The following is a 14,768-nucleotide window of genomic DNA, read 5'->3' on the forward strand; positions in this document are numbered from 1 at the left end:
TATTTCCAACGAGGCTCTGGAGACAGAGCTGAAGCATTTTGGAAGATTTGCGAGCGGTTTCCGGGTGGTGAGTCTGGGCTGTAAGGACGCCAAACTGAAACATGTTCAATCTCTGCGGAGACAAGTGTTTAAGTTCCTAGATTCTCCAACCCAAGCGCTGGATGTTTCGTTCCGTGTCAAACATGAGCAGGGATACTACATGGTGTACGCTAGTTCTGGAAACATGAAGTGTTTTGAGTGTGGAGATGTGGGCCACAAGCGGGTGGCATGTCCCCACAGACAGAGCGTGGTGGGGCCCGCGGCGGGCACTGCGGCGGGGTCCGCTGCGGGCGCTGCGGGGGAGGAAAGCGGGGAGGGGAGCAGTGGACAGCGGGCGCTGCCCAAGGCTGCTCCTCGTGATAATACTGAGGGAGACCGCTCTGTGGTAGGAACTGACAGTGGCTCAGTGGTTGGGACTGAGGGTTATGGTTCCCTCCAGTTGACAGACAGTGCTGTAGGTGAGGAAGAGGCTGTGGACAGGACAGGGCAGACAGCGGATGACCTGGGGAGGTCAGAAAAGGATGCAGAGTGCAGTGCTGTGCAGGATGCAGAGCTTCTGCAGGTCAACCCTGATAGTGAGCCAGATGATCTGATGGAATCCACCCGTGGCCATGGTGATATAAATGGTGATTCTGATTCTGATAGTTTCTCTATCGCAAACAGCTACTTTCAGACTGTTGATTTGTATTCTCTGGAGGAAATCAATGGTTTCCTAGATGACACCTTTGGAAAAAAAGTTAATGTAAAAGATTATTTTCCTGATGTGGATAAATTTATTGAATCGGTCACTACTTTGCAGAGACTTGTTGGTTACGATTTCCTGGACAGCAAGAAACGTTTTCATCTTAAGAAGCACGTCACAGGTCTAAGGAAAACTCTAAAAACGAAAAAGGGTAAAATGTCAAAGATTATGAAACTTTAACAAACAGTAACATGATTGCACAACACTGGGTGTTTCAATTCTGTTGGTTTTCCCTACTGGTCTGTCTCTATTCTCCTTACATGCAGGGTCTAAGAGTGGCCTCTTTGAACATAAATGGGGGTAGAGATGGAAAAAAAGGGCTATATTAACAGATATTATCACACAGAAAAGACTGGATGTAATTTTCTTACAAGAAACACACACTGATAGCATGAATTAAATAGATTGGGGCTTATGGTGGGGAGGGCAGCATGTCCTTAGCCATGGGACAAATCTAAGTTCTGGATTTGCCATTCTGTTTTCTTCTAAGTTAAATGTAACTGTTATTTCCAGCACAGAGGTGGTGAAGGGCAGAATGCTTATGGTGAGAGCTGAAGTAGAGGGTTTCAGCTTCATTTTCATTAATTTATATGCACCAAACCAAGGCTCTGAGCGGGAAAAAAACCTTTAAAATACTGAAGGAAGAACTAAATAATATTGGTACAGGAGAGTTTATTGTATTGGGTGGTGACTGGATCTGCTGCACTGATTTTACATTAGATAGGACCGGAGAGGAGCCACATGTTCAGTCCTCCTCGTTTCTGTCTCAAGTATTAACAAAAACCGATTTGGTTGATGTGTGGAGGATGAAACACCCTTCAGATAGGCAGTACACTTGGGTCAAAATATCAGATGGGAGAGTAAGTGCAGCTAGACTGGACAGGTTTTATCTACCTGCTTCTTTCACTACTAGAGTTCTTAGCTGTCAAATATTCCCAGACCACCATCTAGTCTTAATGGAGCTGTTTCTCTCTCCCACTGGAAAACAAAAATCTTTTTGGCGTTTTAATGTTAAATTATTAAAGGATCTTACTTTTTGTGAAAATTTTAAATTGTTTTGGGCCTACTGGAGATCCCAGAAAGATGATTTTCTTTCCCTGGCTCAGCGGTGGGAGGTAGGAAAAGCTCAGGTTAAAGTTTTTTGTCAGGAATATACAGTTGGTGTCACTACAAAAACCAAGAGAGCCATGCAGGAGTTAGAGGACCAGATAAGGAACTTGGAAAATGCCTTAAAAGAGAATCACCAAAATGATCTTTTACGATTAAAAATGGGGGAGCTCAACTCTTTCCTGCAGGAGAGAGCAAAAGGAGCTTTAGTCCAAGCACACTTCACCAGACTACAGGACATTGATGCACCAACCACCTTCTTTTTTAACCTGGAGAAGTCATTTACTTAAAAAAAACAGATGGTGTGTCTCCGTCTTCCGGATGGGAAGGTGACCACAGACCCAACGGAGATGAGAAGGCATGCCGTGGACTTTTACACGGACTTGTTCAGGGCGGACGGCTGTGATGTGGATGCTGCTTCTTCAAGGACTTCCTCAGTTGGATCCAGGAGATCGGGAGGCTCTGGGTTTGGATATAACTCTGGATGAACTGACTGCTGCTGTGTCTCAGATGACATCTGGAAAGGCTCCGGGAATAGATGGTCTGCCTTCAGACTTTTTTTAAACATTTCTGGACCATCATGGGACAGGACCTTTTGGATGTTTTTAAAGAGTGTTTTATGAAAAAGACACTTCCAGCATCTTGTAGGCGTGCAGTTCTTTCTTTGCTCTCTAAGAAGGGAGATTTAGTCCTTTTAAAGAACTGGAGACCAGTAGCTCTTTTATGTACGGACTACAAGATTCTTTCAAAAGTCTTATCAAACAGACTGAAAACTGTTATTGATTTTCTAATTGGTGCAGATCAATCATGTTGTGTACCTGATAGGTCTATGTTTGATCATTTGTTTTTAATGAGAGATGTTTTTGATATTTGTAAAATTTATGACATTAATGTTGGTATCATATCCCTAGACCAGGAGAAGGCCTTTGACCGAGTGGATCTTGATTTTCTTTTTACTACCTTACAGGTTTTTGGTGTTGGGGAAGGTTTTCTGTCTTGGGTAAAGCTGTTGTATCGAGATGCCTGTTGTGTGGTGAAGGTGGGAGGTGGGTTGAGTGTTCCAGTGCCAGTTAGGAGAGGGATCAGACAAGGCTGCCCCATTTCTGGCCAGCTTTACAGTATTGCTATTGAGCCTCTCCTTTGTCGGTTGAGGAGTAAACTGCGAGGTCTCTCCGTGCCAGAGTTGGCTAACATGCCCCCTGTTATTCTATCAGCATATGCTGATGATGTAAACGTATTTGTTTGCAATGAGGGAGACGTTCAAGAGCTACAAGAAAGTTTGTGCTTGTATGGAAAAGCTTCCTCTGCAAAGGTGAACTGGGGAAAAAGTGAGACTTGTTTAGTGGGGGTGTGGGGAGCATTTCTTGTCTTCCTGGTAACCTTAAGTGGGAAAAAAGGGGTATAAAAAGTCTTGCAGTTTTTATTGGGAATGAGCTACCTCACCTGTCCTATAAGGGAAGAGCTCTGATAGTGAATAACCTGGTTGCATCATCTCTGTGGCACAAGCTCATCGTGTTGGTGCCACCATCAGGCCTAAGTGCAGCGGCTCCAGGTGGACTTTTTCTGGTCTGGTCAACACTGGCTGAGGGCATCGGTCTTGTATCTCCCTGTGGCAGAAGGAGGACAAGGACTTGTAGACATTCTGTCCAGAACCGTGGCTTTCAGACTGCAGACGGCACAGAGGCTGTTGTATGGCTGCAGTCGCTGCTGGTTAGCCCCTGCTCGGTTGCTACTTAGGTATGCTGGACGGCTTGGACTAGATAAGCAGTGATTTCTGCTAAGACCAGTTGGCCTGACAGGACTCACACCTTTCTACACGTCGGTGATTAATGCCTGACAGACACTGAAGGTCACAAGGAATCAGGACTCTGGGCCAGGGATGTGGATCTATGAGGAACCACTGTTTTACAACAACTTCTTTAGAAACGCTACTTTTTCTTCTGCTACATTAAGAGCAAAATTTGTTGAGGCCGGCATTACTAAACTGGGCCACCTCACCAAAACATCCCTGGAAACGCTCAGTGACATTACAACCATCCAGTCCTACAGAGTGCTGAATAGGATTGTGGAGGAAGTCTGGCAGTCCCTGTCTGAACCAATGAGAAGCTTTGCTAAGAATCACGCTGGCCAGGGGAAGGATGACGGTGTTCATATTTTTCCCTCTCTGAGTGTCTGTCCAGCTGCTGAGGATCAGCAGGAGGAAAGTGGGTTTCTTCTCAGCATGAAAACACCAGAGCTTGGTACTTTCAGCTCCTGTGGGAAGAAGCAGCTGTACTACAACTGTGTGAAAGTGCTGAATTTTCACTCTCTGGCTGAAGTGAAGGAGTCAAAATGGTGTGAGGTATTTGCCTAAGACGAGGCAGGTGGAGGGTCCTGTATTAACCCCCTGTTGAGAAAAGGATGGCGGACCTTCAGTGGAGGATTATACATGGAGCAATAGCCACAAACAGACAAAGAGCTCACCTGGATCCAGGCACTGGGGAGGGCTGTCCTTTCTGCACTGAGAGGGAAACACTAGATCACTTAGTGGTGGGTTGTCCTCGGCTAGTTGGTCTCTTTAAAGTTTTGAAAGGATGGGTGGAAGCTTTGGGGGAGGTTTTCTATCTTCCTCTGTTTGTTTTTGGACCCAGATACACAGTGAGGAAAAAACTGAAATTAGTCTTAATTAATTTTTTGTTTGGGGTGGCTAAACTAGCCATTTGGAGAACCAGGAAGAATCAGATGCTGGGTCAGGGTTGGACAGATGCGGTGCAAAGCCTGAAAGGTGTGGTTGCAGCTCGTCTGAGAGTGGAGCATGCTTTCTACACACTGACTAATAATCTGGAGCCTTTTAGGGCTCTGTGGGGGATTAGATATGTTTTATGTTCAGTAGAGGAAGATGGCTAACTGGTTCCTAATATTTAACGTGTTTGTGTGTGTTTTTTTGTGTGGTAATGGTTGTTTTTTTTATTGTGATGATGGAAACAGACTATTTTCTGATGTAAAGTAAATAAACAACGTAAGATTTTGGTAGTATTTTAAGTGTCCACTCTTACTAATTTCCATGAACCTGGCCTCAAGGTATTGCACAGTTGGTATACACATTCAATACACCAAAAAAAAAAAAAAATGGTGGGCCAGTCTAGTCCAAAATGACAGGGCCGATTTTTTTTGTCCCAGTCCACCATTGGCTGCATCCTAAATGCACCAGGAAGTGTTATCACAGATCCTTCCTCCCAGCAGCTGTAAGACTCTATAACCACCACTTTTCCCAACAACCTCAATAAGTTGTTACATTCATGCTAATTTTACACAGTTTCTACCTTAGTCAATTAAATAACATGCTGCGGTCATTTTGCACATCTCTGATGATACTGCAATCTTCAAATATCCATTACTGTAAAAATGTCCATAGCTGTATATTGGTTATTTATTCTCCAGGTGCACAGTTTGATATTGTTAAAACACTTTACAGTACAGTATTTTATTGTTTATTGTTACTCTTTACTATTGTGTTATTCTTATACATATTTCTAAGGTCTACACTTGTGTGAATATTTTTACTTTGATCTTAATAATATTTGTGATCTTTCTAAACACAGGAATTTCCATATCTGTTGTTATATAAACAATCACCAATCTGATACTTAGTTGTAAAGTTTTTTAACCAATTAGTGTTTGACACATCAGAAAATGCATTCACATGAAACTTGTGCACTTAAATTTTCACCACCTTACAAGCTATAGACCATTTCTTTCCTCACTGGACCAAACTCAAATTAGATTAGATTCAACTTTATTGTCATTACACAGGTACAAGGCAACGAAATGCAGTTTAGGTCTAACCAGAATTGCAATAGCAGAAAGTGCAGGATAAATGATGGTTCGATAAATACAGGACATGGGTTTCTACTGAATCACTATAGAGATGAATACAATTATAAATAATGAATATAATATATAGATCACTAGTGTTATGAAATAAATTTACAGCTGGATATGTACCGAATATAATATGCAGGTGGATATTACTATAAAAAGGGTTTTTACAGTTATGTACAATAGCATATATACAGATGGGTTTTACTATAAAATCTCGGGCAAATTAAAATTGTCCAAGTGGTAAGCTAACTGTCTCTGGTGTTGTTTTTACAAGATTTTTGTGATATTTTTTAAATTCTTAACAGATTGTTTAAAAAATATATGTTTGGCCTTAAACCTCATGCACCATACATGAAGAAGTGGTCCTATCGATCCATCGATCCAACAGCCGACGATCCAATGCATCGACATGTCCACAAGAGTGGTGACTCATGTTTTTTTTTTTCCTCCGGTCTATTTTTATCCATTTGCTGCTGGGCGTAATTCTGACTCCCGTGATTCAGTACCTATTTTGCCCTCCTACCTCGCTTCCTGGTTATACTCCTGCAGCAGTGTGTCACAGTGAACTTGATGCAGACATTTTTGATTTACGGTCAATATTGAAGCGTTGTCTGCGCTATACGCTTTAGGTCTAGATACGGTCGAGGTGGTGAGGAAATGGGGGCGAGTTTAGTCCGACAACGGAGGGACATGACGGTGAAAAATAGCGGGGATCCAGGAGGAAAAAGGGTCCCATGTGTTCTCGTGCACCTCGTTCTTCTAGCTGGTCCATCTTTACGAGTTGTTTTCCGAAGTTTCGGTAATAAAAACAAAACAAGCCGGCCTCCTGTCTGCGGCCCTGTCTGCGGCTAGTTACAATTTGGGAGAGTTACAGCGGAGGGTCTGCGGAGGGGGCGGGGACAACTTTTTGTTCACTGTGACACCTATGCAGATGACCTACTTTCGAAGTATAAATCAGCCTTTAAGAGAAAATAAAGAGAAATATATATCCAAGGCAATTGATTTCTTCATATGTACAGACATATATCCCTATTGGGTTGTTGAGAACGAAGGCTTCCGATTACCTGCTCGACACTCTGGAGCCAAGGTATTGCATTGCACTCATTGCACTGATTTTGTGCAGTATTTTCTGATGCAAGGCCTTTCAGAATCTATGACGCAGGGGCATTATTATTTTTCAGTGAATGAGGTTTTAATAGGAATAGGTGGAGTGCAACTTTTCTACTTCTGTTATTTGCTGTTGTTTCCCAAATAAAATGCATAACGATATTACAGCTTTTATTGATTTATTTCAAATTTGAAACATGTCTAGCCTGTAAGGTAAAAAAAAATGAACCAATTAATCGAATCAAATCGTATTGTGGTGTATTCTTGAGTATCGAAAATAATTGAATCATTGGGTTAGGAAAACGATACTGAGTCGATTCACATGATGGGTGGGATTTACACCTGTAGAATGCACCTTGGATAATGTACCATAAAATTTATCTTCTTTCAGGAAACAAGGATCTGTACAGCTTGTGTTAATCATTCTTCAAATGCTTCAAATAATACATCATCTAAATTTATCGGTTTTACTTAAAGGGGAACACCGTTCTTTTTACATTTGGCCCCTTGATTTTACGTTATTACATCATGTTCTACTCACCCATATGAGTTTTGTGTCATTTGGAGCTGTTCTGAAGATAGGGCAACAACTTGAAGGCACAAACTAAACTGTTCATAATTTATTCATTATGGTACGTCAGCATTCATAACATGTAGGCGAATCACTGACATCCGCGGTTATATTTTTATATTTATATTTTTTTTAAACAAAGCAGAGTGTGTATGATGTCATATCTTCAGAACGGCTCCAAATGACACAAAACTCATATGGGTGAGTAAAACATGATGTAATAACGTAAAATCAAGGGCCCACACAGACTTACAGTACAATATAAGAAACTTGCAAGAATTAAAGCACAAATGATTAAAAAAAATCAGTGTATAAATCTATCCATCCATTTTCAGACCCTCTTAATGCCAAATGGTGTTGCAAGCTTTCGAAAGACGGGGTACACCCTGGACAGGTCGCCAGTCCATTGCAAGGCAACATAGAGACAAACATTTTTGGACTGTGGAAGCAAGCCGGAGTACCGGAGAGAACACACGCATGCTCAGGAAGAACATGCAAACTCCATGCAAAAAACCCCGGGCCGGGAATCGAACCCAGAACCTTCTTGCTGCCATTTTTGAAATATAAGGTTCAATATATGGACTTTGGCTGTCAATGACATATGGGACACATTTCTAAATTAGATTTTGCTGCTTGTGAAGGAGGATAATCCCTGATGCCGCTTAAAGGGAAGCCATATGGATGGATGGATGGATGGATGGATGGATGGATGGATGGATGGATGGATGGATGGATGGATGGATGGATGGATGGATGGATGGATGGATGGATGGATGGATGGATGGATGGATGGAATAGAAGTTGTGTCCATTCTAAGGATGCATGATATATTGCTGTTGGAATCGTTATTGGCTGTTATTCATCATTTCTATATATTAATGTTTTTGCGCCCTTTATAAATAATGCACTAGGCTGTCTATAACTATAAATATCAGTGTACTGTGGTTCTCTTGTGTTCTCAACCATAGGAAAGCATTCAATAAATATATGTTCAAGCTCATTTTTGAAAAATATAAACCCAATTGAAAAAGTTCAGATTAAGTTGCTGTAGGTCCATCAGTCCCCGCAAACTGATGGACACCAGAATTCATGATTGATCACAACTTACATTAAAAGCGTATTACTTACAGGGCACACCACGCAGACGCCTTAAATTAAGTCCGCTTCATGCGATCAGGAACTGAACAAAACAATGACATATCATCTCTTTCCGATCCTCCATTGTCTGTCATTTCTGAAAGAAAAAAAAAAAAAAAAAAAAAAAAAAAAAAGAATAGAAGCGTTATTATGAGACGAAAAACTTTGATTAAAATACCTGATCACACCCGTTCTTCTGACAGCTGAACTCACCTCATCTGAGATACTGACTTTATCATTGAAGAAAAATTATAAAATGTCCGCACCAAATATTTCACATTTTGTCTCACCTGCTTTCATTTTTGCCTTGTTCCGTCAGGTGCAGCCAGGTGAAAGCGCCTATACGTTTCAAAGTAAAAGCACAACCAATTTACTTCAAGATATTTAAAAGATGAATGTATTTTAATTAAAAATTATCATTATAGATTAAAATTGAGTTTACATGATAGCAATAACAGTATTTTTAAGGAGAGCAGAAGAAGAATGGGTGTACCCAAATAAAAGCGATTAAACGCGTGAACACGGTAAAAAAAAAAAAAAGGTTTATTTTGAAATTGTAGCCGAGAAAAAAACGCTTCACTCCCATAAACGTCAGTTTGTTAGATATTGTGTCAGTTGAAGCTCCTTTTTTTATTATTAGTAATGCGATAATTAAATGGTTAAAAGTTATCTCACATAAAACAAATGGCAGAGACGGGAGAAGTCGGTGAGTTTTAGAAGTTTGTGTAACTTCTTAAAATTAGGACATTTAAAGTTTTGTTTTCCATCATAATTTTAGTCTTTTTGTGTGTCGATGTATATATTCTGAAAACAACTGATTGTTGTAGATTCTAAAGGGATTCCAAGCAGGGGCGGATCTAGAAAAATATTTATGGGGTGGCAAGAGGGGGGCAGGAATTTTTTAGGGGTGGCAACATATGGTATTTGTTTACACTGAATTTAATCACAGTTATCACAGTTTGGTGAGAATAGTATGTACACTACTAGTGTTTCATGTGAAACAGTTCATATTAATAATACATCGTACAATGTGATCTCACTTAATAGGAGATAGAAGAATGATAACACTACTTCTAGATGGACATTATCACAGGAAAGGTATTAAGGTAGGACACAGGTGCTGAGTCGCAGATGTGTGAGATTGACTGTCAGAGAGGCAGCTTTGCAGCATTTGCACAAGAAGAAACTATAGAAAGAAAAAGTTCCCCATCAGAGATCTATGGACTGAGCTGCACTAAAGTGAGCAGAACTACACAGTAGAAATAAATGGGTCAAGGCACCAAACAAGGTACCAGACATCCATGTATTGTTTACTCTGAACACACATTAACCCCATTTGTTCCTCAGTAACTTGACATACAGCAGTTAAGGCAACATGAAAGGAACATTTCATGCATGTAAATATGCTGTAGATAGAGCTGTATATGGAGGACCAACTCTGCCATATTTAAAAATAAATACAGAAATAAATAAATGCTCAATAAATAAATAAGCATACCATTAATTGCCACCAAAAATAAAATCAACAAATAAATGTAATTAGAAATTATATTATAATGGCAGGCAGAAATGTTAAAAGGGCAGGCAGAAAGAAATAGCGGCGAAGAAATAACTAGGGTAAAAAAATACAAAGGAAGAATAAAACAGACAAAAATATGATAACATGCACATAAATAAATAATTAAAAATATAAGTAATGAAAAAATGAAGTTGAAGATAATAAATGACAAAAAAATAAATAAGGTAAATATTAAAAAGGCAAAGAAATAAAGAAGCCAATTAAAAGAGTTATATACCTTTATGACTAGCTGTATAATTTAATTTCTACTTACATTTATTTGTTGTTTGTATTTTTGGTGGCAATTAATTGTATGCTTATTTATTTATTAAGCATTTATTTATTTCTGTATTTATTTTTTAATATGGCAGAGTTGGTCCTCCATACTGCTGTATCAACAAATCAACAAAAAGGCGGGTTCTGTATGTTACATCAAAATCTCCACAAATCTGAAAAGAAGCAACATAAAAATACATTTTGCTTGTGAGTAGGTTCATACAGGTCATTTCTGGATAGTTTCATATTATATATACAAAAAAAGAAACAACAACACTGCTTCATGTTAAGCAGGATTTACACCAGTATCACATTTTAACTTTTAACACTTTTGCTTTTATTAAAGGAAATATCAGATTTTCTCAGGTGCCAAAACAAAATGTAACAGCCCTGTAAAGGCTCACCAGAGAGCATAACATAAAGTTACCATGACTATAACAGCTGAATGTTGCTCAGCAAAACGCTTCACAACTTTATTTAGATCCAATCCCTTTTTGCGTTTTGATTTGAGTTCAACCAAACTTGATCGTCTCTTTTCTGTCATAGTTGACCGCAAATATGTCTTTATGAGCCTGAGACGTCAGGCCTAACTAACATCATAGATAGAGAAATAACGTTCTGCAACCTGATTTTTATCATCTCAAAATCAGCATTGCAGCTATGCTAGCAACATTGTGCTTTCATTATGATTTCATTTCTCTATAGATAGTTAATCAGTTTTTACCTGTTTCATCCCGTGTCTCCTCTCCCCATCACCCCTGGCTCCCTCGCTTTGCCCCATTCGGTTTTCAAAACAATCAGTCTCAGTCGCTCTCGCGTCATCTCGTGCTGCATTCACTGCAGTCCGACATTAGAAATTAGCGGTCGTAATTCTCAAATGATCCATAATTTATAAGCCTCGCCACCCCTAAAGCTAACTGGGGTGGCAGCTGGGGTGGCAAGGCTGTCATTTAGGGTGGCAGTTGCCACCCTATGCCACCCCAGTAGATCCGCCTATGATTCCAAGGATATTGTGTGGAGATTGTGAACATTTTTTTCGTTTTCAAGGAGTTACGCAGTTTTAAATGAGCTTCTTTCACATACATAGTCTGCTGGTTACTGAATAATTGCCTAATTTATTCAAATCTGATCCCTGATTATATGTTAGTGGTTAACATTTATATCAATATATGAGTTCCTCTCATTATACCTGACATATCTTTTTTTCACTCCAATGTTGTTGTCTTCCTTTTCTTCCTTTGGTTTTATTTTACTTCCTGCTGTTTTGTTTTCTGTGCAATATTTATGCTTGTATTTTTTAGCTTCCTGTTTTTAATGTTTTTATCTGCCTGTACAGTGTCCTTGGGTGTTGTGATAAGGCGCTTTCAAATAAAAAAATACAAAATGTATTATTATTTTTCTTGTGTCTCATAGGAGCAGAAAAAGGACGGGGCAGAAAAGGCAGCATGGATCAACCACCAACAGGTCTGACTTCTATAACAGAGCCAATGTGTTAATCCAGATCCAAATCAGAAAATGATGGTGAAATGTATTCCTGAGATGTTTGCACCAACTTAAAAACGTTCGCCTTTCCTAGTTACACTCATGAAACAGAAAATTTCATTTCATTTTAATGTAATTCACTATTAGAATATAACTTATATATTAACTATATTTAATTTAATTTAATGTGGACAAAATGTTTTTATCCTTCTTTTTCTCTGAGGGTGGGAACTCAACCCACACAAACAAAAACAAGACCATCTTTCCTTCTTCACCAGTTATAACATGCAAACTGACAAAACTTGTTTTCCTGTCTGAGATTACTGACATTTGTTAGAAGAGGTAAAAACAGGAGCTGTACCAGTCTTTAAAGAAGTAGGAAAAATCAAGAATCATTTTTTGAAAGTTTCTAAACTGTGTAGCCCTTTGGTTTTCCCGTGTTTTTGTGAACAATCATTGATTAAATATGTACAGACTTTTCTTTCTTCCCTGCTTTTTGCTTTTCTAGAAGAAATATCCCAGAACCAGTTAACACATTCTCCCTAATAGACCTGAACTGTTTTTCTTTTTTTTATTGCACATGGATGTTTTCTAATATTGTTTGAGTAACCCAAGTCTCATTACATAAATTTTTTTTTTTTGCAGCAGCAGCAGCAACCTAGCTGATCCCACAACCTTATGTGCATATATTTTTAATTATATTATCATTGAAATTATCCTTGGTCTTGATTGATTACATTGCTGTCATGTGATTGGCTGATATGAAGCATAAATGAAAAATCAGACTGAAAAACTCAATTCAGTCTATCACCCCTGTGCCCGCCTCCACCATTCTCAATCATTATCTATTACCTATCCTAATCCATCTGGTCAATCATAACATCATCATTCTCTTTGCTTACCTCTTAACCAGGACTTGAACAGTAAAAGCAATGTTACTCATTTCATAAAACCCTCTAATCGTTTATGTTGCAGTGTCCGACTTAAGGCTAGTGATTGTTGGGAAGACTGGTGCAGGAAAAAGCTCCACTAGAAACACTATTTTAGGAAGAAATGCCTTCAGAGCAGTCACTAAACACTCCTCAGGTAAAACTGAATTACAAAGACACATCAAAAACTTTCCAAGATTATATCTAATAAAATATTGCATGCATTTAAAAATCTAAGAGTAATAAAGTTTGTTGGTTTTTAAATAAATCTAGTGCAGAGCTGTCATTGACAAAACTGTATGTAGCCTTTACATTTGCTTCCTGAATCTCACTGTATCTTTGTAAAACATGTATTTAAATGTTTATTTCTTAGAGACCTCTGAATGCTCCAAACAACGAGAGGAAGTGTTCAACTGGATGGTTTCAGTCGTTGACACTCCTGGCCTCTTTGACACCTATCAGCCTGAGGAAACAGTGAAGAGAGAAATCTCCAAATGCATCAACATGTCGACCCCGGGCCCCCATGCCATTCTACTGGTTATCAAAGTTGGACCATTCACACCAGAGGAGAGAGACGCTGTGCTGAAGGTGGAGAAAATTTTTGGAAAAAAAGTTTGGAAGTACACCATGATCCTCTTCACTCATGGGGATAAGGTGGAGTCGGACTTTGATGAGATGTTGAAGGAGGCTGGACCAGATTTGAAGGAGATCTTGGAGAAGGCTGGAAATCGATACCATGTGTTCAATAACCTCAGAGCTCATGACCGTAGACAAGTTCTTAGTCTGCTAGAGAAGGTTGAGGAGATGGTGAAGGATACAGGAGGTCAGTTTTATTCTAATGATACATATGAGAAGGCAGTGACAATGCTGGATGAGAGGGAGGCTGAACTCAAACGTTTATATGAGGAAAAACTTAAGGAGGAAACAACAGCTATGAAGGCAGAGTATGAAGAGCAGCTAAGAGAAGCTAAAGAGGACAAAGAGAAGGTAGAGAAGCGGATGCAGTCTGAGCTTAAGGAGTTGGAGCGTTACTACCATGCCTTAGAGAGAGGAGTCCGTCAAGTTGTAGAGCAGCTGCCCAAAGAGGATGATCAACTCCTCAAGAGATTTCATGAAACTCTGAAACTTAACTAAACAAGTTATGAATGGGTGGCTTTTTGGAAACCTTTTCAGAGTTTGAGTCATTAGTGATCGATTGTTGTAAACAGGAGTAATCCACCCCATTGGATATCACTACAACTATTGTATATATTGTATATTTTTTACAGAAAAAGAGATCACAAATTCTAAAGATCTGTTAAGCAGTTAAGCTAACTGCTATTGGTTCTCAGGGAAAGTGAGTTTAATCTTTTAAGTGGGGTGAATAGGTAAAGAATATTATTAGTCTAACATCTCATTTACAAGAGTTGTTAGATGTTAGACTAGGCCAGTGGTTCCCAACCCTGTTTCTCAGGGAGCCTGTTTCCTTGTTGCATCACACCAAGCAGGTTTAGCAGGCTTTGCAGCATTGCAGAGGATGAGCTCTTATTTAAACCAGGTGTGCTGGAACAGACCAGACTAGGCTCTCTAACCACTAGACTAGGCCTAGTGGTTAAAATGGAGAGAATTTGCATCCTGGAGAGATTACAGATTATTAATGCAGATATCTATGGAAGTAAATATGTGCCATCAGAATTTGAATAAAAAATACCTCTGAAATTTGAATGTTGTATATTAGTGCTTACTTTTTCAGTATTAAAATAAATTCAGAATATATTTTTAACCTAAAAAAAATTCAATGTCATTATTTGTACATTAAAAAAAAATTCAGTGTAATTTTTTTTTACATGGTTGCAATTTTCAGTTATTAAAAAAATTCACATTCCTATTTCAAAGTGATAAAATTTTCAATATACATATTTTTCACAGTTTAAATTTTCAGTGTTAAAAAATTCAGCATATAAAAAATTCAACTTTTCA

The 14,768-nt window shown here is 39.0% G+C and overlaps 1 protein-coding gene across 1 annotated transcript; it reads left to right on the forward strand.

The window, feature by feature from the left end:
* The first annotated feature begins 9,133 nt into the window (after positions 1 to 9,133).
* Positions 9,134 to 14,355, forward strand: LOC119779477 (GTPase IMAP family member 7-like). The gene is made up of 4 exons (XM_038279138.1): positions 9,134 to 9,270; positions 11,812 to 11,862; positions 12,856 to 12,966; positions 13,183 to 14,355. Exons 1-4 carry the CDS (start codon positions 9,249 to 9,251, stop codon positions 13,941 to 13,943), a joined length of 945 nt encoding a protein of 314 aa, XP_038135066.1. The 5' UTR covers positions 9,134 to 9,248; the 3' UTR covers positions 13,944 to 14,355.
* Positions 14,356 to 14,768: the final 413 nt, after the last annotated feature.

The sequence above is a fragment of the Cyprinodon tularosa genome, unplaced genomic scaffold (assembly GCF_016077235.1).
Source record: "Cyprinodon tularosa strain WSP-4 unplaced genomic scaffold, ASM1607723v1 ctg148, whole genome shotgun sequence".
NCBI classification, from domain to species: Eukaryota; Metazoa; Chordata; class Actinopteri; order Cyprinodontiformes; family Cyprinodontidae; genus Cyprinodon; species Cyprinodon tularosa.

Coding starts and splice junctions, on each gene's coding strand:
- LOC119779477 (XM_038279138.1), top strand. CDS start 9,249: ATGGCAGAGACGGGAGAAGTCG. Junction 11,863..12,855: donor CATGGATCAACCACCAACAG/GTCTGACTTCTA, acceptor TTTATGTTGCAG/TGTCCGACTTAAGGCTAGTG. Junction 12,967..13,182: donor AGTCACTAAACACTCCTCAG/GTAAAACTGAAT, acceptor TTTATTTCTTAG/AGACCTCTGAATGCTCCAAA.